The sequence below is a fragment of the Ochlerotatus camptorhynchus genome, unplaced genomic scaffold, assembly GCF_037179485.1.
Source record: "Ochlerotatus camptorhynchus isolate MF236.1 unplaced genomic scaffold, CSIRO-AGI_Acam_v1.1 ptg000316l, whole genome shotgun sequence".
NCBI lineage: Eukaryota > Metazoa > Arthropoda > Insecta > Diptera > Culicidae > Ochlerotatus > Ochlerotatus camptorhynchus.
Window position 1 is genome coordinate 398,967 of NW_027040804.1, and position 23,411 is coordinate 422,377.

General features: G+C 44.6%; 2 protein-coding genes across 2 annotated transcripts; one reads left to right on the forward strand and one right to left on the reverse strand.

The window, feature by feature from the left end:
- Positions 1-1,400: 1,400 nt before the first annotated feature.
- On the reverse strand, positions 1,401-1,775 carry LOC135707670 (histone H2A-like). The gene has a single exon (XM_065229521.1). The coding sequence runs from the start codon at positions 1,773-1,775 to the stop codon at positions 1,401-1,403; it is 375 nt and encodes a 124-aa protein (XP_065085593.1).
- Positions 1,776-7,901: 6,126 nt separating this feature from the next.
- Positions 7,902-8,231, forward strand: LOC135707671 (uncharacterized). Its single transcript, XM_065229522.1, has one exon. The coding sequence runs from the start codon at positions 7,902-7,904 to the stop codon at positions 8,229-8,231; it is 330 nt and encodes a 109-aa protein (XP_065085594.1).
- Positions 8,232-23,411: the final 15,180 nt, after the last annotated feature.

Here is a 23,411-nt window from a genome sequence, read left to right on the forward strand (position 1 = left end):
TTTCATCGTCCTCCTGATATTCATGTGATTTTGTGGTGGGATTTTTAGCTATGTGAAATTCACATGGTTTTCATCCATTAGATACCTATGTGGTAAATTTTTTGAGTGTATGCTTCGGCAATCAAAATAAAGTTTGCACGATGGAAGCGCACATCGTAAATTTCGTTCATTTTAGTAATAATTAAATTGCCCCTCTCCCCCTACCCTCTGACAGTACATGAAAAGCCTTTTTGTGAGGGGAATTTTTCAAAAGGATGCCGATTAAAATAATGGGTACCATTTTCTGAGGATGAGATGAGGACGATTCGTCATCCATATGAAGCATGTCACGATGATTCCCAAGGATTCGTGGTTAACGCGTCTTATTTCTCTGTTAATACCGGTTAAACTCAATAAGAGAATTGTGATCGACTGGTTCCTCTCAAAATATCTGTTTGGATTTCATCCGAAGTTTCGGTCGCATATATTGTGCCTTTTTGAAGGAATCTCTTGGACTCTATATATTGGTAGAATGTTCTACTTTAGTATTTTGTGTTCACCTACTAACCAGGCTCGGTTTTATTGTTCTATGAGCCCACAGTATAGGCGTAATAATAATCTAGAAGTATCGCTTCAATACGATTAACCGGTTGGCTAAGCAAAGAAGACCGGAAGTCCCAACGGTAACGGTAAATGTTGAGCAATGAAGGAACAATACAGTTCAGAATCAGCGGTCCGAGGAAAACCTCTTTTGAAGTTACTAGTCAAATCACTCAATTGATTGAAGGCAAGCAGTTCACGTCCAAAGCGGAGAGTAAGGTACATTTACCGGGATCCAGTAAACCGATGTCACGTAGGTAGTTAATTCACTTCCAGAGGTACTAATACCTTATCAGAAATCACACCACACTTCAAATTGGACGCACACCACGATCATTTCTGAAATCTCAACCGTAATTTGCTAATGAATTTCATTCCGCTGCATCAATGTAGGCCATAAGTCCAGGGCCACCGCAGCTCTGCAAGGGGGAAATGGATCTAAGATTGGGCCCATCGCTAAAAATCTGCTATTTACCTATCTTATCTATATGAACGCGTCGTTGGGACGGTACTGATGGATATTTTAGGGCGCTATTGAAAATTTAGTCGATTGATTGGATGGAATGATAACACTGCACTGGTTAATTTCTTGGAATTCAAGACACGCCTACACTAATCAACCATCATCGAACTTACTCGATGAGGATATCAATTAACTAGGGAGAGCAGGACAGAAAGATTCAACCATGTTTTTAATGGATTCATTTTATCACTCCTTGCGCACCACGAAATAAACTGTTTTGAAAACGAAACTCTTTACCATCAAATTGGTCGTCCTGAAAAGGACGGATTTTGTTAAAGGGTGGGAACTTGGATCGAATTTAGGCCTTCTTTTCGGTCTTCTTGGGCAACAGGACGGCCTGGATGTTTGGCAGGACACCACCCTGAGTGATGGTCACTCCGGAAAGAAGTTTGTTCAGCTCTTCGTCGTTGCGGATGGCCAACTGCAGGTGACGTGGGATAGTTCGGGTTTTCTTGTTGTCACGAGCGGCATTTCCTGCCAACTCGAGAACTTCAGCGGCCAGATACTCCATCACGGCAGCCAGGTAGACGGGAGCACCGGCTCCAACACGCTCGGCATAGTTGCCCTTTCGGAGTAGACGGTGAATACGACCGACTGGAAACTGCAATCCAGCGCGGCTCGAACGGGACTTTGCCTTTCCCTTGACTTTGCCTCCTTTTCCACGTTCAGACATAATGCAACGAACGACACGAACAGTTTGATGCTGATACTGTAATGATGACATTTCGCCATTTTTTTTTGCCATTTAAATGATCTTTATTTCTTGTGATTGTGTGGTTTACATGTATGAATTTTTTAAGTGACACAGATGCGTCTTTTCAACTTTAGTACATTTGATATTTTAATTATTATTTACAGTTCCTAGTCCTATCAGGCCTATTTTAAAGTATGACCACCTTGGTGGGATTGGTTTGATTTGAATTGGAAAAAGGAGGCTACTTATAACTACTATTTACAACTACAACTAACCTACAACTACTATGTACACCTAACCTACTATATACAAATTGCTTATCAAATCATGTTCTGATAAATTACATTTTCGTGTAAATTTAGTCTTAATTTCGTTAATTTTGGAATCTATTTTGGCAATGCCTGCCTCTTCATGTAAATTTGTTATTCTAGTGTCGAAAGGACGATCAAGAACCATCCTCAGCACTCTATTCTGAGCTACCTGAATTTTGTTCCTGTGAGTCTGTGCACATGATTCCCACACCGGAGCTGCGTAGAGGATCGCAGGTGCTATGATTTGTTTGTAGACGGCCAGTTTGTTCACCCTTGAGAGGCGGGATCTGCGGCAAATCAGCGGATACAGACACCTAACCAAGGCGGAACACTTGACTACGGTTTTCTCCACATGCGAGCGGAATAGAAGCTTTTCGTCAAACAACATCCCGAGATAGGTTACTTCGGCGGACCACTCAACCCTTGTGCCATCCATGATTACAGTACAAGAGGGAGCCGGTTTTAGTTTGGGTGATTGTCGATGGAGGAACATGATTGTTTGTGTTTTGGAAGCATTGATTTTGATTTTCCACGTGGTGGCATAATCAGCAAAGGCGTTAAGGCATCGTTGAAGTTTGTTCGTTATTTCGCGAGGCATCCTTCCTTTGACGGCTATTGCGGTATCATCTGCGAACAGGAAAAACACGCAACCGTCTCCAAGGGGAGGAATGTCGGAAGTGTAAATGCTGTAGAGCAAGGGGCCCAGCAGACTGCCTTGCGGGACTCCTGCAGGGATGGAAAACGTGTCTGAAAGACAACCATTCAACGATACCTTAAACGACCTTTGCTGGAGGTAGCTACGGGTGATTTTAACCAGATGTAATGGAAAGTTGAAGTTACAGAGCTTGTATACAAGCCCATTGTGCCAGACATTATCAAACGCTTTCTCAACGTCTAACAATGCCATGGCTGTGGACTTGGATACAGCTTTGTTACTTCGGATGTTATTCATCACCCGCACTAGCTGGTGATTGGTGGAGTGCCCCTTTCTGAACCCAAACTGTTCCGGAAGGAGAATGTTATTTTCCTCGACAAACTTGAGCAAACGATTGAGAATGAGTTTCTCGAACAATTTGCTCAGCGCTGAAAGGAGGCTGATTGGTCTGTAGCTTGAAGCTAGCGTTGGGTCCTTCCCGGGTTTGCGGATAGGTATGATTTTCGCTGTCTTCCAGATGCTTGGAAAGTAGTGCAGTTCCAAGCATCTGTTGAAGACAGCAGCCTGCAGAGAGTGAACCTTCATGCTGAGATTTTTCAACACTAGGTTGAATATTCCGTCAAACCCGGGGGCCTTCATGTTTTTGGTGCATTTCAGCGCTGAGCAAATCTGTTCAACTGTGATTCTATCCTCCGGAGGGATGGCACAAGGGGAGGAATCAAAGTTGAGTACGCATTGCTCAACCTGAACTTCGAGCGGACTTTGGATGTTGGAGCCAAGCAAGTGCGATTTGGCAATATGCTTACCAATCGCATTTGCTTTCTCCTGAGGGGTGATTATGAGCCGATCGTCATCATTTTCATCTTTTAGTGGCGGAATGGGTTTAGGGTGCGTCTTTAAGACCTTGGCAACTTTCCAGAATGGTCTGGAGCGGTCGTCCAGATTCTGGACAAGCCGCCCGAAACTTTTGTTCCGGAGTGAGACCATTCTGGAAGCAATCTCCTTGTTCAGATCGGCCATTTCACGTTTCATCGCTTGATCTCCAGTCCTCTGAAACTGGCGTCTACGAACATTTCTCAGGCGAATTAGGAGTTGGGTGTGGGAATCAATAGCAATAAACTTACCCCTCACAGGAACTCGTCGGATGCACGCCTCGTCAGCCACGGTTATGGCTTGGTGGAGTCCCTCCAACGCTCGGTCGATGTCCTCCACGGTGTCAAGCGGCGGGTTGTCGATGATGTGCCTGTCTACCACGCGTCCAAACTGGGCCCAGTTTACGCGATGATAGTCCTTGCGCAGGCTTGAAGCAGGAGCCACGTTGCAGCCCAGCTCAGACACCACCGGTTGGTGGTCGGAACTGAGTTCGTTCAAGGCTACCGGCTTGGACAAGCCGATATTTGTCAGGAACAGGTCTAGCGTCGATGGGTTGCCCGCCGGTGAGATAAATGTTGGCTCATCCGAAAACCAAACGGAGTACAGCCCATGCTGTGAGTGGTCGAACAGGAGACGACCGTTCTGGTTCTGCTGGTAGTTCCGCCAGGCCTCATGGCGAGCATTCAGATCTCCTCCAACTACGAAGCGGGAACCGGTACGGGTGATGGTGGACAGGTCCTTCTTGAATTTAGCCGCTAGTCCACTGCTGGCGGCACACTGTCGAGGGCAGTAGACGGCGATGAACTGGACGTATCCAGTCGACGACTCCACCTCCACACCAAGGGCCTCGATGATAGTGGTGCGGATATGGGACAGAGTGTGGTATTTTATTCCTTTCTTGACGACGACCGCAACACCACCCCCCCTGGAGCTGGTGCGATCAAGCCGGATAATGTTGTGGTCAGGCAACCAGAAGCTGTCACCGGACTTTAGATGGGTCTCGGTTAGAAGGCCCACGTCGATGCTGTGCTTGCGGAGGAAGTCGGCAAGCTCAATCTCTTTTGCTCTTACAGAGCAAGCATTCCAGGTGACGATACTTAGCGGTTTAGACGCCATACTGGATGATGAACTTACCGAGCACTTGGATCTGTTCGGGCTTATTGCGGCACTTACGAAGAGCACCGGACATGTTGATGAAAATTTCCATCAGTTCATCCGCTGAGAACAGATCGGGGTTGTTGTTTTGCGTTGTTGGTTGTCTCCAGAATCCAGGGGGGGATGGAGAGCTTTGGCCAGCAGAATCACCGGAAGCTTCTTGAGGGGGGGCGGGTTGCACCCGCGAATTCGCTTGCCTTTGCTGGGGAGCACGAAGGGGCGGGAAATCCTCCGTCCGAAATGCCGGGACTTTGTCCTTCTTGCGTCCTGGTTGGTTGTTAGTTGCCGCCTGTTTTCGGATGCGTTTGAAGTCCTCGCGTTTGGAGCACTGTCTGTCGGAACCTTGATGAGCACCACCACAGTTGGCGCATTTTAACGCCACGGCTCCATCCGCAGGGCAGTTGGAAGTGGCGTGTTCTTGAGCGCAGTTGCTACAGCGTGGCTTGATGTTGCAGTTGCGAGTGCCGTGTCCAAAGTTCAGACATCGTTGGCACTGGGTCACATCGCGATGGCCTCCACGGTATGGCTCCCATCGTACGATTATGGAGTAGATTGAGCGGATAGCCTGCAGCGCATTCAGCGTCACCGTTCCCTTCTGGAAGTGCACCAGGAAAAGACAATCCGGGTACGTCTTCACGTTTTCGTCTCGCCTCGTCATCCGAAAGACAGCGATTGGGGCCAGCTTGTACCGGTCCTTGAGTTCTTCTTCGATCGCCTTGGGATCAACATCCGGTAGACCCCTGATGACTACCTTGAAGGGCTTTTCACCGGGGATGTCGTGCGTGAAGTATTCCGCATTGGAATCCTTCAGGAATTTGACTGCGATTTCGTATTCCGCTTTCGTCCGGAGCATCACCTTAGTGCCGATCCTGCTGATCTTGTACTCAGCTGCGATGCCCAGCGATGCGAAATCGCCAATGAGCGTCTTGAGTGGCACTACCTTCACCACCAGTGGAGGAAGCTTGATTTTCGCCGTACTCGGGCCGGCAGAATTCTCGGTTTCGACGGCGTCGCCGAAATCACCGATGTCGCTGGCGTTCGTCGCGGTAGCATCGTCACGTCCGCTCGTACCATCGGACTGACCTTGGTTCTTCTTCCTCTTTTTCGTCCGCTTCACCGGGACTGGGTTGGTATTTCCAACATCGGTGGGCAGAGTAGCGTACCTATTTGAGGTAGGTACCGAGCTACCCTCACCACTGTTCTTCTTCTCCGCTTGTTCACGAAGTCGGCTCCGAGCGCTGTCTTCCCATCACGCGATGCGACCGACACTACTGACGACGCGACGTGCAGTATATCTGCAAACGTTTGTAACAAACTATAGATTTATCGAACAACTCGACAAAGCGAGCAAAGACCGAACTCAACTGCTTGACGTTCAAGCAGAGAATGATGACATTTCGACCGTCGAGGGTGGTTTTATACCTGCGTCGAGTAGCATATTATGAATACAGGGACGGTACAATAAATACTGTGGGTAGCAAAATACTGAAAATGGGTCGGTTGTCTCTACGGGCATGAAACGAGACAGCGTTGCCAATATTCCTGATTTATTTGATTTTCCAGATTTTCAATCGTCTTGCCAGATACTTACCCAGATATAATTCACTTATATGTTATTACGTTTATTTCAAGAATTTTTAATTATGTTCCGGATTTTCCCAGATTTTTTAAATATGTTACTTTAGAGAATTTCCAGCCCAAAACGAAAACCGGTTGGACATGAGCGTTTCCAAATTCAGTCCAATAGAGGCGATGGGGGCAAGAAGACCATACGGGGCGAGATTGGCCACCGTTCGTTTGGGCATAATACCTATTAACTCAATCTATTTTTTTTTACATACTTGTTGAAAATGCTTCTAATATGCATCTCCATGAAAACCGTATCAAAATTCAATTACATGTCTAAGATAATAATGGAAATGTAACATTAGCTCAAAATCTCTAGAATATTATAAGATATGCAGTCAAGAAAACAAGCATCGCATTCACTATATTACATTTTACTGATCCGCTGGTTCTACAGCGAGCAATACACGTAACTGTTGCTAAAAGAACTTATGTTTCTATTTCACTTGATTCCTGCATGTTATTTTCTAGTGAAAACCTGCCAAAACCTTAACTTTTACTAGGGTGCTCTAGAGTCGGTGTATAATGAGTCACGCCAAGAGAAAAACAGTTGAACTCGCATCACGGTTTTCCAAAGATTCCCTTTCTTTTCACTTTGCAACAGAGGACTTCTACATCAACTTCAAATGACTTCCAGCGAGAAAAAAATATAGCGGCTTTAGTAAATCATTATATCAGTGATTTAGTCAAATTATCTTAACCAAAAATAGTAGAAATTCTCAAAAGTGATCATTACCAAACGTATCCCATGACAATTTATTGCTCACTGCGTGTTTATGATCATTTCTTCGATTATATTTTATATTTTATTGCAATAAATTTCGTGGATCTTTCATAGCATCGTAATGTTTGTGTACTTTGCGCGATAGGTAGCCGGTTTGACAGTTCAATAAGTAGACTTGGCTTCACTCTTGGCGTGACTCATTATACACCGACTCTAGGGTGCTCATATTGCCCCGTATGGTTGTTGATCGGAGCAAAAACTGAAATTTTTCAAACATAATCATTTATTCAGTCTATCATTCCAAAACCACAACCAAAACGGCCCATTTCAGGGCCACCAATAATTCGACAAAGAGTTAGTTTTGAAGACAATTTCTATCCAGAATATCACAGTTACACTTAAATTTGGGGACTATACTGGGGTGTGAGAACGCTGCAAGGGAAGATGCTGTCTGTCTTCGAACTACCAACATCATTCCAAAGCTCCTCCAGGGCGACAGAGTAGAGCAAACCCAACTACATCAGCCCAACAAAACGGCCCTTTTCAGGGCCACCAAACTTTCGCAAAAGAGTTATTAAGGAATATTCCTAAAATATAATATACACAATTAAATACAACACATAACAGACGTTATCCAACGCCAACCCTGCGGTCGTATCTAGTATACAACCCTTCCAACTTTTTTTTTTCTTTTTCTCTTGTCCCTATGTGTTCCCTGTGTGTAGTTGTTTTGTATCTATTGCGGTGGCAGTTGCCCCGCAATGGATGGTAAAAGTGATGGCGGGGGGAATACCCTTCCTGCCCATCCCACTGAAGACGAACTGTCCGACGTGGAAACGACAGCCACGGTGACGAAGTACACCGGAACCATCCCGAAGCGGCCCAGGCGAAAGCGGCCCAGGCGAAAGCGAGCACCGGAGCCCGTACCGCCTATCCCATCTCATCCTAACCCGCCTAATCCATCGCCACCAACACCACCAGCACCGTCACCCCCCGCACCACCAAACCCGTTTCTCCCTACCACACCTAATCCCTCTCCCCCCACACCGCCAAAACCGTCTAAAAATTTGGTCAAGGGAAAACGCGTGTAAATCGGTGAAATCGTTTATTTAAAAAATCAAATTAAATTTCTTTTTCAAGTTCAATTAGTATAAAATTCAGGAAAAATATTCAGTTAGGCTACTGCTTTTCCAAATCCGAATTGCCGGGCCTTACGCTTGACCCCTGCCATCAGATTTTGTACAGCCACCTTGTCCACCTTCTTCGCCGCAGAAAGCCAGTTTGCCTTGAACTGCTGCTCGCCCTTAGCAGTTTTTTTGGTCTTCTTTAGGTTCCGCTTGACAATAGCCCAGTATTTCTCAATTGGGCGGAGCTCTGGCGTGTTGGGAGGGTTCTTGTCCTTGGGAACCACCTGCACGTTGTTGGCGGCGTACCACTCCATGGCCTTTTTACCGTAATGGCAAGATGCCAAATCCGGCCAAAACAGTACGGAACAACCGTGTTTCTTCAGGAAAGGCAGCAGACGTTTATTCAAACACTCTTTCACGTAAATTTCTTGGTTGACAGTCCCGGAAGCTATGAAAATGCTGCTTTTCAAGCCACAGGTACAGATGGCTTGCCAAACCAGATATTTCTTTGCGAACTTTGACAGTTTCATGTGCTTGAAAACATCTGCTACCTTTCCCCTTCCTTTTGCCGTATAAAACTCCTGTCCCGGAAGCTGCTTGTAGTCGGCTATGACGTAGGTTTCTTCGTCCATTACCACGCAGTCAAACTTCGTCAGCATCGTCGTGTACAGCCTCCGGGATCGCGCTTTGGCCGTCGTATTTTGTTTATCATCGCGATTTGGAGTCACTACCTTCTTGTAAGTCGATACCCAACAAACAATTTGAGCTGAATAATGGCTGAATAAGCCATTTTTTAGCTGAAGAAGCATATTTTTGCCTGAATAAGCTCTTATTCTGCATGCAATGTTTGTTGGGTAGTCCGGCTCGTTTTTTGGCTCGATGCACGGTTGTAGACGATACACCCAGCTTTTTTTCGGCATCTCGGAGAGAGAGGTTAGGGTTTCGCTTGAAACTACCGGCAACTCTCTTTGTCGTCTCAGCGGCTTCCGGTTTTCGATTTCCCCCCGATCCAGACTTCCTGGCTGTCGACAAACGTTCCCCAAACACTTTAATTACATTTGTAACGGTTGATTTGGCAACTTTTAGCGATTTTGCCAACTTTGCGTGCGAGTAGCTCGGATTTTCGCGATGCGCGAGCAAAATTTTGATACGCTGCTCTTCTTGCTTGGACGGCATTTTGACAACTGAAGAGTGAATTCCAAAATCAAAATAGGAGCAACATTCTACACACACACACCTTCAAAATGAGGGGTGTTCAGGTTTTTTAAATGCAAAATTGAAAGAAATACGTCAAGTTGACATTGACCAAATTTTGACCGTATCACCCTTTATCGCGCTTACATTCCCAGTCATGACGTGGAAATCGAAGGAGTGGTAACCGAAGCGAGTTTGACCTGCGATGACTTCTTGAAGAGGGGGGTTGGTGCCTTCAAGAACCCCGTTCTTCCAGAAGTCAAGATTCTTGACTGCACCCAAATGCAGTCAGCATCCCTCGACGGGACAAAAAAAATCTACTCGCTGACTGGCTCGTTTCGAGTGACTTTCTCCGGATCGACTCTGCCGGATTATGTCCGAAGTGGGAGGATTCGACTTCCTGTGCGGTTGTTTGTACCAAGGGTGATGAACTGCACCAAGTGCAAACAATTAGGCCACACCGCCGCCTTCTGCGGCAACAAGCCACGATGCGATCAGTGCGGCGAGAAGCATGCGGAGGGTGCTTGTGGTGCTCCTCCTAAATGTGTTTATTGTTTGGCAACTCCGCATCCTCTTGCAGATTGCCTGAAGTATAAACAGCAAGGAAAAAAACTTTAACGGTCTCTGAAGCCGCGCTCTCAGCGTTGCTTTGCGGAGATCTTGAAGACTTTCAATCCTCCTCCCAAAATCACTCCGGAAAAAGAAAACAATAATCCGTTCAATCTTCTCCCAGTTGACGAGGACGACACTGACAAGAGGGCAATGACGGAAGTCCTTTTGTTTTCAAAGGTCCTTCAAGGAAGCGATCCAAGAATGACTCGCAGAAAACTAAAAAAAACTGACTCCCAAGCCCCCTTGGATAAATCAAGAGGTCACGGAAATAAACCGAAACCCAATCCACCGGGTTTTAAGCCTGTCGATTATGACAAAGAATTTCCGGGGCTTCCGGGAACATCTAAAACCCCAGATGTCCCAGTTTCACAACCAGAACAGCAGAACGCCATGTTCACGCTTTTTGGAATTGTGGACAGCATTCTCGATCTGTTCAACATCACTGACCCTCTTCGGAGCATCATTAACATGATGCTTCCAATCGTGAAACCTTTTCTGAAGCAATTTGCTTCCAAGTGTTCCTTGCTTCATTCGTATCCTTCGATGGATAATTTGCCAAAAAATGATACGGTATCTCTCCTTCAATGGAATTGTAGAAGCATTTTACCAAAACTAGACATATTCAAATTTTTACTGCATAACATACACTGTGATGCGTTTGCTCTCTGCGAAACATGGCTCTCTCCAGATGTTAACCTTTCTCTTCACGACTACAACATTATCCGTCTCGATCGTGCAGATTCGTACGGTGGGGTGCTCCTAGGGGTCAACAAACAACACTCATTCTACAGAATCGACCTTCCTCCAGTGTCAGGTATTGAAATTGTCGCAAGTCAGGTGAATATTAGAGGTAAAACCTTCAGTATTGCCTCGTTATACATCCCTCCGAGAACGGCTGTTTCTCGGCGAGCGCTATCTGACATCTGCTCAGTGCTACCTGAGCCACGGTTGATCTTAGGGGATTTTAATTCTCACGGTACAGGCTGGGGAGAGCTGTACGATGACAACCGCTCAACCATCATCTATGACCTATGCGACGATTTTTTTTTTATTAATTACTTTATTTGTACAGGCTCAATCGAATAAACTTTACAGAGCCGAGTTATCATTTTTGTTATACATTATTGATTTCTTATTTAAAGTTAAAGGAGCTGGACCGGATACTCGCGGTTGTCTCGAGGTTAGTGGGGATTTACAATTTTTTTTGGATGGGAAAAGGGAGAGGGAGGTTTGAAATGTGGTTTACGATACAAATATTTAATTAATCCTAAAACATGAACTAATTCTCTCTAGCCAAAATATCCCGAACTGGAACATTAGGTTGTCTACCTCGAGCCCGAAGGGAATCGTACAGTTCAGATCTGACTCCACGATGCTCAGCTCAAGACCAAATAATGTGATCTGCGTCCTGGTAACCTTGTCCACATTCACAGAGATTGCTGTCCTCCAGCCCAACACGGAACAAGTGAGCGTTTAACGAATAGTGATTGGACATGAGGCGAGATATCATACGAATGAAGTCTCGACCCACATCCAACCCCTTGAACCAAGAACTCTTCGACACCTTAGGGATGATTGAATATAGCCATCGTCCCAAACTCCCTTCACTCCACTTATTCTGCCAGCTGACGAGTGACTGTTGACGATAAATGAAGAAAAATTCATCGTAGGCGATTTGTCGATCGTAAATATCGCCTTCCATAGCGCCCACCTTAGCAAGTGAGTCAGCCATCTCATTGCCCGGAATCGAGCAATGAGATGGGACCCATGCAAAGGTGATGACAAAAGATCTTAAAGATAAAGCACTTAAAAGCTCTCGTATTTTCATGAGAAAATACGAGGAGTGCTTTACCGGCCTCATAGAGCGAATAGCCTCGACAGAACTGAGACTATCCGTAAAAATAAAATAATGATCTGGTGCAAGTGAGGCGATCGTTTCTAGCGTATAATGTATTGCCGCCAGCTCAGCAACATATACGGAACAAGGAGCTTGAAGCATTCGAGAGGCGCTATGAAATTCGTTAAAAATACCAAAACCAGCGGACGACTCTATTAGTGATCCATCTGTGAAGAACGATCTTGCGGAATCAACTTGGCCAAACTTTGCAGCGTAAATTGACGGAACAATCATGGAACGATGATGTTCTGGGATCCCACGAATCTCCCGCGTCATAGATAAATCAAAACTAACTGAATTGCCGAAGTCGGAGAAGCATACACGATGAGGATTATGCTGTGAAGGGCTGACATCCTGTGTTATGTACACGTAGTACAATGACATAAAACGAGTTTGAGGGTTCAGCTCAAGAAGCTTTTCAAAGTTTTCGATTACCAGTGGGTTCATAACTTCGCAACGGGTGAGGAGCCTGAGGGACAATTCCGAGAACCGATCCGATAGTGGCAACATGCCCGCCAACACCTCTAGACTCATCGTATGAGTCGAGTGCATGCATCCTAACGCGATACGAAGACAACGATACTGGATACGTTCCAGTTTGATGATGTGAGTTTTAGCCGCCGACTGGAAACAAAAACTACCGTATTCTAAAACCGATAAAATCGTTGTCTGGTACAACGGTAGAAGATCTTGCGGATGGGCTCCCCACCACGTTCCGGTAATTGTTCGGAGAAAATTGATCCTTTGTTGGCATTTTCGTCTCAGATACTCAATGTGGGATCTCCAGGTGCATTTTGAATCGAACCAGACCCCAAGATATTTGAAGGACATAGAATGAGTGATCGGTTTACCCAAAAGTTGAAGATTTGGTTGTACTGGGCTATGCTTCCTAGAAAAAACGACCAACTCAGTTTTCTCCGTGGAGAATTCGATACCTAGCTGAATAGCCCAAGTAGACAAATTGTCTAAGATATCCTGTAAGGGTCCTTGCAGGTCGACCCCTTTGGGCCCTGTCATAGACACTACGCCGTCATCTGCAAGTTGTCTCAACTTGCAGTTGTCACTTAGACAATTGTCAATTTCTCTGACGTAGAAATTATACAAAAGGGGGCTTAAACATGAGCCCTGGGGGAGACCCATGTAACTAAATCGAGAAGCTGTAGAGTTTCCATGAGGAAAGCTCATATGTTTCTCTGACAGCAAATTGTACAAAAAGTTATTAATTAATGGAGAAAGGCCACAAGCGTGGAGTTTGTCTGAAAGGACTTCAACGGATACTGAATCAAAAGCCCCCTTGATATCCAAGAATACAGAAGCCATTTGCTCTTTTTTAGCAAAAGCCAACTGAATTTCTGTGGAAAGCAACGCTAGACAGTCGTTCGTTCCCTTGCCCCTACGGAATACAAATTGAGTATCTGAGAGTAGGTGGTTCGTCTCAACCCATTTGTTCAAGCGAAAAAGGATCATTTTCTCCAACAATTTTCGAATGCACGATAACATCGCGATGGGACGATACGAGTTATGATCTGAAGCGGGTTTTCCAGGCTTTTTAATGGCTATAACTATCACTTGCCTCCAATCATCCGGAACAATATTGAGCTCCAGGAACTGACAAAACAAGTTCAACATGCGCCTCTTAGCGACGTCTGGGAGGTTCTTCAACTAGTTGAACTTGATTCTATCAGCCCCCGGAGCCGAATTGCCACACGAAAGGAGCGCAAGTGAGAGTTCCAGCATTGAAAAAGGCTGGCTGATCTCGTCTATAGAATTCGTCGTTTCGCGAGGAATCATCTGTGCCGGCACGGAATCAGGACATACTTTTCGCGCGAACTTGAGAATCCAACGATCTGAGTACTCCTCGCTCTCGTTGTTCGAAGACCGGTTACGCATCCTTCGTGCCGCGTTCCAAAGCGTATTCATCGACGTTTCGCGCGATAATCCGTCCACGAATTGCCGCCAGTATCTGCGTTTCTTGGCTTTGATGAGGCTCTTGAGTTCGCGTTCAAGAGCCGAGTACGCTTCGAAATACACGGGTGTTCCACGTTTCGGAAAAGCTTAAACGCGTCGGACTTTTTACGATAAACCTCAGTGCATTGGTGGTCCCACCAAGGGGAAGGAGGATTCCTACGGAAAGACGTTCCTGGAACCGGCCGAGTTTGAGCTTGAAGTGCGCTGTCCAAGATCAGATTGGAGAGGAAGTTATATTCCTAAAAAGGTGGAAGCCCTTCTACCGACGTTAGGGCATCTTCTATCACATTCTTGAACTTTGTCCAATCGATATTACGGGTAAGATCGTACGCGACGTTAACGGGTTCCGACGGATTGAACCCACTGGCAACTGAAACTTTGATCGGCAAGTGATCACTACCGTGGGGATCTTGGATCACATTCCACGTGCAATCCAACGATAATGAGTTAGAGCAAAGTGTGAGGTCTAATCTACTTCCATTCGAGGATGGGCCAGCCAAACGTGTTACTTCTCCATTGTTAAGAATTGTCATGTTGAAGTTGTCGCAGAGGTCATATATCAAAGTAGAACGGTTGTCATCATGCAGTTCCCCCCAGCCTGTACCGTGGGAATTAAAATCTCCCATAATCAACCGTGGAGCAGGAAGTACCGAACAGATATCTGAAAGTTGTTTGCGATTAACAACGGCTCTAGGAGGAATATAAACAGAAGCAATACAAAGGCTCTTACCTTTAATAATAGCCTGACATGCAACAACTTCAATACCTGGAAATTGTGGAAGATTCACTCTATAGAAGGAATGGCAATTTTTGATCCCCAAAAGTACCCCTCCTCCACGCGAATCCTCACGATCCAGTCGAATAATGTTAAAATCATAAAAAGGAAGATCGATATCTGAAGAGAGCCAAGTTTCACAAACAGCAAATGCATCACAATCATTATTGTGAATTAAAAACTTAAAAGAATCTAATTTAGGAATGAGACTTCGACAATTCCACTGTAGAACAGTGATCAAATCCCCGACCTCGTTTGGAAAATTATCCATCGAAGGAAATGATTGCTGCAATGAGGGGCCACTTCAATGTCAATTGCTTCAAGAGGGTCTTCACAGTAGGAAGCATTGCCAGAACAATGCTTTTGAGAGGATCAGAAATATTGAGGTACTTGAGAATATCGTCCACAATTTTATCAAATGAGAACAACCCGGATGAAGAAGGGGCTTCTTTTCTTAAAAATGGGCCATCAGGGGTTTTTGATGTCCCCGGGAGAGGTGGAATATCCTGGATATAGTCAGTTCTTCTGAATCCAGGAGGAGTAGAAACTTCATTTTTTCCACCACTCCTTGATTTGGGCAAGCTGATTTGGGGTTCTTCATTCTCAACTTTCCGCGAACGGATGCGTTTTCGTTTCCGTGCTGAAAAACAGAAAGAAGTTCCCTCCTCAGCCAAGTCAGAGTCAGTCTCGTCATCTGACAAAAGAGAGAATGGATTTTTGTCGTTGGTCGATGGCGTGGCCGTCTTAAGCATTTCCGCAAAAGACTGCCGGGAACGTTCCTTGAGTGAGTGTTGTAATTTCTCCCCGCGTTGTTTGTACACCGGGCATGACGAGAGACCATGAGGAGTTCCCTTACAGTACACGCATTTTGGTGCGGTAGCTGCACAGGTGTCATCCCCATGCTTCTCCCCGCATTTGGAACAGCGTGCCTTGCTGCCACAGTGGGAGGCCGTATGTCCCAACTGCTTACAGTTTTGGCAGCTCATGACCCGGGGAACGAACAAACGCACAGGTAGTCGAAGTTTTCCCAGCTCGATGTAGTGAGGAAGGGCTGAACCAGAAAAGGTCACACGGAACGAGTCTGTAGGGGTAAAACTCTTTTTACCCTCGCTGAAAGATACTGAGCCCAGTTTTTGGACATCCAGTATCTTCACCGGGGGAAGCAAACGGTTCTTGAAACGGCCAACCGCCTGCTTCTCCAAGATCTCGGGGGTCAGACTCGCTTCGGTGACCACACCTTCGATCTCCACATCACGAGCTGGGATGTAAACTCTGTACTCGAGCGTGAAGAGCTGGGAGGCAGCAATCTCGTTAGCCTGCTTCAGGTTAGAGACGGAGACACGAAGTTTATTGTGCCTAACCTTCGTGATTTCAGTCACGGCCGAGTATCGCTTCGTCAGATTATTAGTAATTTGCATTACATTCAAAGGTTTGTTTCTGGGCTGAAAGTAGACAACCCATGGGCCAGTCGAGTCATCTGGATAGGCTCGCGATCGGGGGTTTATCTGAGATTGTCCTTTGCCAGACTGAGACGATGAACCAGGGAGAGATGACGTACGTTTTCGACCCTTCTTGCCATCGCGTGGCAAAGTGGTGTCATCTTCCGACAAAACGTCCATTTCGTCTTGCGACAAAATGTCCATTTTTCCGTACTAGTGGGAGCGAAAAACGCTCTACCACTGAAACGATAATCACTCGGACACAATACACAAAAAAAAACAAACTTAAAATTAACTGTGGGCGAAAGAGAGAAACAAGAACAAAAACTTATCTGATAATCCTATACTACTACCACCGAGCGTTTAAACGGCAGCAGCGGAGCGACGCGCAGTGTGGATGATCTTCGATCAGCGTGTGCGGGCGGTCTTCGTTGGTGTGTGCTTATGTGAGGGTCAGCACTCAGCTGAACACACGATGATAGATGAGCGGTGTAAATGCGGAAGCAGATGCTGACACTCGATGACGATGATCCGTGTGCAGGTATGCGTTACCACGCACCGATGGTGCGCAAAATGGTTGGCGAATTGGCAATCGTAAAAACAATTTTCCTTCCGATGATGCCGAAAACACACTTTCTTCTCAGAAAAAAACCCACTTTTAGTTAATTATTTAGCTGGGAACTCTAAGCGAGAAAAAACTGACAATTTAAATCAAGCGAATAGCGAGAAAACTTCCAAAATAGCGGAGCGCGAACTAAGTCGACCGTACTTCTTGCTAGGACGCAGTGGAATGATATGCGACGATTTCAATATGACCATTCTAAACACCGGTGAAGTAACTCGAATAGCCAAACCTCCAGCAAGAGAGAGCAGACTAGACTTGTCACTCTGTTCGAACTCATTATCATTGGATTGCATGTGGGAGGTAATCCAAAACCCCTATGGTAGTGATGATTTGCCCATCAAAATTTCGATTTCCAACGGTTCATCTTCACAGTGTCCAATCAACATCGCGTACGATCTCACTAGAAACATCAATTGGGAAGAATACGCGAACGCGGTCCGTGACGGTTCAGAATCGGTCGACGTTCTCTCTCCGTTGGATGAGTACTCCTTCCAATCGCGGCTCATAGTGGATTGCACGCTTCAAGCACAAACGAAGCCTGTTCCTGGCACTACCATTCGCAAACGTCCTTCCACTGTGTGGTGGGACGAGGAATGCACCGACGTGAATAACGAGAAGTCTACCGCGTTTAAACAGTTTCGTAAATACGGTACCCGCGAATACTTTGAGCGGTATACGGAGCTAGAGGAAAAGTTTAAGAGTTTGGTCAGGGCCAAAAAACGCGGTTACTGGCGTCGGTTCGTCGAAGGGCTATCGCAAGAGACTTCCATGCAAACGCTCTGGAATGTCAGCAGAAGAATGCGTAACGCGGCATCGTCGATCAACGAGAACAAGGAGTACTCTAACAAGTGGATTTTCGACTTCGCGCGTAAGGTTTGTCCCGATTCGGTTCCGGTTCGATGCAACATTCGCGATCCGCCGCTGGAAAACGATGACATGGATTCCCCGTTTTCGATGGTAGAATTCTCAATTGCTCTTCTTTCATGCAATAACTCGGCTCCTGGAATGGATCAAATCAAGTTCAACCTGCTCAAGAACCTCCCAGACGTCACAAAGAGGCGATTGTTGAACTTGTTCAATCGATTCCTGGAGCTCAACGTTGTTCCGGATGATTGGAGACAAGTGAGAGTTATCGCCATCCAGAAGCCCGGTAAACCCGCGTCGGATCATAATTCGTACCGTCCCATCGCGATGCTGTCGTGTATTCGGAAGCTGTTAGAAAAAATGATTCTTCTTCGTCTGGACAAGTGGGTCGAGGCGAATGGCTTACTTTCAGATACGCAATTTGGATTCCATAGGGGCAAAGGGACGAACGACTGCCTTGGGTTGCTTCCAACTGAAATCCAATTAGCCTATGCTGAAAAACAGCAGATGGGTTCAGTTTTCTTGGACATTAAAGGGGCGTTTGATTCTGTTTGCATCGACATCCTTTCGGACAAACTCCATGCCAGTGGGATTTCTCCGATTATCAACAATTTCCTGTTTAATTTGTTGTCCGACAAACGAATGAGCTTCTCTCATGACAACTCGAAAATTGCACGAATCAGCTACATGGGTCTTCCACAAGGCTCATGTTTAAGTCCGCTCCTGTACAATTTCTATGTCAAAGACATTGATGAATGTCTGGCCAAAAATTGCACGCTAAGGCAGCTTGCAGATGACGGCGTGGTTTCCGTGGTTGGACCAACAGCACCGGATCTGCAAGGACCATTGCAAGATACCTTGGATAATTTGTCTACTTGGGAAATGAATCTGGGTATCGAATTCTCTCCGGAGAAAACAGAGATGGTTGTTTTTTCTAGGAAGCTTCATCCAGCACAGTTTCAGCTTCAACTTATGGGTAGAACAATCACTCACAGCATGTCGTTTAAGTCTGGTTCGATTCCAAGTGCACTTGGGGAAAACACATAGCGTATCTGAGGCAGAGATGCCAACAGCGAATCAATTTCCTTCGTTCCATTACCGGCACTTCATGGGGAGCCCATCCGGAAGATCTGATAAGACTCTACAAGACCACCATTCTCTCGATTTTGGAGTATGGTAGCTTTTGCTTTCAATCGGCGGCGGGGACGCACATATTGAAGCTCCAAAGGATTCAATATCATTGCATTCGAATCGCGCTAGGTTGTATGCAATCGACGCATACCATGAGTCTTGAAGTTCTTGCGGGCGCCTCCCCTTAACAAATCGTTTTGCGGATTTATCGTTCCGATTCGTCATCCGCTGTGAAGTCATGAACCCGCTGGTGATCGAAAACTTTGAGAAGCTGCTAGATCGGAATCCTCAAACACGATTCATGAGCTTGTACTACGAGTACATGGCTCTGGACATCGGCCCCTCCTCGTTAAACCCCAATCGAGCTGTCTCCCATCATTTCAGCTATTCTTCCGTGAGATTCGATCTCACAATGAGACAGGAGATTCAAGGAATTCCAGAGCCTCACCGTTCCCTGATTGTCCCAACTATTTTTGCGAACAAATACCGCCACGTCCCCACCGAGAAGAGATTTTTCACAGATGGGTCGGTGATAAATGCATCCACTGATTTTGGAGTATTCCACGATCTTCATAGCGCCTCATACAAGCTTCAAAAGCCGTGTTCGGTATACGTTGCTGAACTATCAGCTATATCGTACACGTTAGAGCGTATTGCCTCACTTCCACCTGACCATTATTTCATTTTTACGGATAGCCTAAGCTCCCTGGAGGCTATGCGTTCAATGAGGCCGATGCAGCACTCGGCGTATTTCCTCCAGGAAATACGATCGTCATTGAGTGCTTTATCAAACAGCTCGCATATCATCACCTTGGTATGGGTCCCTTCACATTGCTCTATCCCGGGCAATAAGAAAGCGGACTCGCTGGCCAAGATGGGCGCTATGGAAGGCGATATTTACGAGCGACAAATCGCCTACCACGAATTTTTCACGATTTCTCGTCAGCAAGTCCTCGCCAACTGGCAACAAAAGTGGAATGATGGTGATGAAAAAAAAATGAGAAGCGCTCAACGAACCGAATGATAACGCTATGTCAGAAGTGGAAAGAAGAAATGATATAATCTTCTTCCTTCTTTTTCATGACAAGCAGCTAGGGCGACACAGCTCACTCGGGGCGGTAGAAGGAAAAGAGCAAAATGTTGGCAAGCTGCTTCACGAAGTAAAACCGAAGATGATACACGTGTGTTAATGGGAATGTTTTTTATGTCTTTTCTCGATTCATGTCCTTATCCGTGTTTATTGCAACAAAGCAGGCAGTACTGGTCACAGTCAGTACAAACAAAAGTTTTCCGATGATGAGAATGGAACTTAAACAGACGCAAATGTTTTCTTAACGTCCATCGCTCCTGTCAGGGCTGAAGCTGACACAAAATTTTTGTTTCAAAACCCTATACCATCCTCAACAAGATACTGCCGACCCATAAGAATTCAGTTGGTTAGTGAGACGACTGAAGTTACCCTCAGAGAAAAAAGAGCATGTGGATAATCAGATCCAAAATCTTCGGCCAACGGAATTCAAAATCAATGGTCGTCGGATCCTAGTCGAATATAGGCTTCATATGACCATGATTGATGGAAAAGTTGTTAATGCTGTTACGACCACCAAATCAGCACAGCGATGTAATATCTGCAAGGCTACACCCACTCAAATGAATAATATTCAAAATGTTGTTTTGCGACCAATCGATGAAGAAATATTTCAGTTTGGATTATCAGTTCTCCATGCAAAAATCAGGTAATAAAAATGTAATATAACGCTGTTCAATCCATTTAAAATTTTTACAAATTGCTACAGATTTTTCGAATATTTTCTACACCTGGGCTACAAAATAGAAGTCAAAAAATGGAGATGTTCTGGACCTGATTCCGAAAAAGTTAAAGTCCGCAAGCAGCTTATTCAACAACGCTTCTAACAAGAATTGGGACTTCTTGTTGACATGCCATGCGGCAATGGAGCTGGCTCTTCGAATGATGGGAATACTGCTCGACGTTTCTTTGAGAATGCAGCAGTTTCTGCAGAGATTTTGGGTGCCGACCTGCAGGTGATTGAACGTTGCTCAACTATTTTGCAGGTCTTGTCTTCCGGACGAGAAATCAATGCATCTAAGTTCAAGAACTATTGTCTAGAAACAGCTCAGTTGTTAGTAACCCTATACCCTTGGTTTTACTTGCCCGCCACGGTCCATAAGATTTTAATGCACGGATCAGACATAATTCTCCATTTCAATGTTCCTATCTGAAGAAGCACAAGAGTCTCTAAAAGATTTTTCAGACAGCGAAGAGGAAACAGATGAAGAGTGAAACTTTTTTTTTTATCATCTTAACTTCTCAGAACAATTATTATTGTTAAATTATAGATAAAACTACCCAACAGCAAGTAAATTGTGATCTTCTTGCCTCACGCGGATAAATGAAAGTGAAAGCCAATTTCAAAACCATTTTTAATCCAAAATAACCTGTAGACTCTTCCTCACACGCACACTTAAATGGATACATACAGAAAATTTCCTTGTTGTTCACGGATGAGTTTGATAATATCTGTTTTTATAATCCGTAATTTACCGTTCATAAATGAGGACACAGAGTTATTTTCATATAAAAAAGATCAAACACGTGAACATTCAACGTGACCCTATTCACTCACTTATGAATTGGCGCTAACCAAATCTTCACTACTTTGTAGTACAGAGTGTAAGCTTTAAAAAGAGTATTTGGTGCTGTGTCTCGGTTTGCCACCTTCTCCCCTATATGCAGCTGAAATTAAGGAAAAATAAATGTTAAAAGTACTATTACTTTGAAAGGGATGATTTTAGCCACATTCTGTCTGAAGCAAAAACATGTATTTGTATGTTGTTTACATTTTTCTTGAACATTGTTTACATCAACAACTATTTAAAAAAAAGTTATACTTAAAAAACATAATTTGAGCGGGCTTCCACCTTAAACGCTTCATATCTTTACAAGTATTCGTCATACAAATTTGATGTCTTTAACAAAGTTTCATATTTTTGTAAGTACTACAACTTTGCTCAAAAAACTACCCTTCTATCTTTTTTGCAAAAAAAGTAAGTTTTTTATTTTTTTTTTTCACAGTATGCCATGACAAATATTGGTAGTTGTCATAATACGCGCAATATTTTTATGAACAATTCTTCACAAGACAGTTTTTGGATTAAGTTAATGGTTTGACCACAAAACAATTAAGTTCACCAAATTGGCATCTCCGACCACTGTGATGTCCAATCACTGATCGTTAAACGCCCACCTCTTCCGGATTACGCTTGCCGACAGCAACTTATGCACCTGTGGAAACGGTTATCACGACATCGAGCATGTTGTTTGGTCCTGCTCCTTGCATCATGAGGCGAGATCCGTTCTGTGTGATTCCCTTAGGGTCCGAGGAAAACAACCCTTTAAGCCAATTAGAAACGTCTTGGCTTGCCGTGATATCGTCTTTATGAAGCTTATTTACGACTTTCTTAAAGCTGTTGATGTATGTGTTTAATGTTTTGTGTTTTAGTAATCCTTTACGTTTAATTTTTAAATTAGTTCCCTTGTCATCCCTCCAAATGATCAATAAATGTAATCCCTAATCTCGAGTAAGCCGCGAGTAATCGGCCCCCGTTCTACTAACATTAGTTGTAAGAAATGATATTAATGTAAAAAATATTCGGCTTCGCAAAGCTAACGCATTTGAGCCTTGACAAATAAATGGATTATAAAAAAAAAAATGTTAGCTATCACGCGTATTATTACTTCTAGGCTTTTATAGAATAGCACACTCGGTATGAACAATATAGCACACTTGGGTATTATTTTGACTTGACAATTAGGCTTGACGATCTGATCACTCGCACAGGTCTAACAGAAATAACCCTGAATATAGGAATATCGCTTGCCACTTCGTATACAAGAAATAAATTCCAAATTCCAACGTGTCCTGCTGATTGGTTAAAACAACGCCAACCGAGGTTGCGATTCTCAATGTTTAGTAATTGAAAACTACCACATTAAAAAAGTAGTACGATCCGGGCTACCGCACGGGAGCTATAAATTTTTGCTGTATTTGTTTTTATATATCTAGTTACAAATCCCGCCACTCCATCAATAGTGGCGCTACCATACCTTAAGTGTAACAAGCTGTGAAGGTGGTCGGAAAGCTCGCTAAAGTAACGGCAGAGAGCTTTAACTTTCTGTAAGCTACGATGAACGATCCACAGTTGGGGCAGTCGAACAGTAGGGAATGCAAACTCAGGGCAAGAACTCGAGAACTTGCCTGGTTGCACTTAGGTGTCAAGATGAGTACAAAAGACTTAATTTTGAGTTGTTTCTAGCTCAGTGCCACTAAGAACTAATTGGCAAATCAAAGTTGGCACGCGTGGAGAATAGAAGAACTATGAATGTGATGATGGTTTCAAAATTTTCCACGGGGAAGTATACGAGTGCAATCTTAAAATGCTTTTATTTTGTGAATGGAGCATTTTATTTAAATCTGGTAAGTGCTACGTTAGTAGAAAACTTCAGGACTACTCAATAGACATATAATACAGAAAACTTAATTTCTTTTCAGATTTTTAGGTGTAAACATAGACTTCCGCTTTTCTACCACTGTAGCAGTAACCAGATTTAAATAAAATG

Excerpts from the sequence above, each read along its gene's own strand:
- LOC135707670 (XM_065229521.1), bottom strand. The coding sequence starts at position 1,775 with ATGTCTGAACGTGGAAAAGGAGGCAAAGTCAAGGGAAAGGCAAAGTCC.
- LOC135707671 (XM_065229522.1), top strand. The coding sequence starts at position 7,902 with ATGGATGGTAAAAGTGATGGCGGGGGGAATACCCTTCCTGCCCATCCC.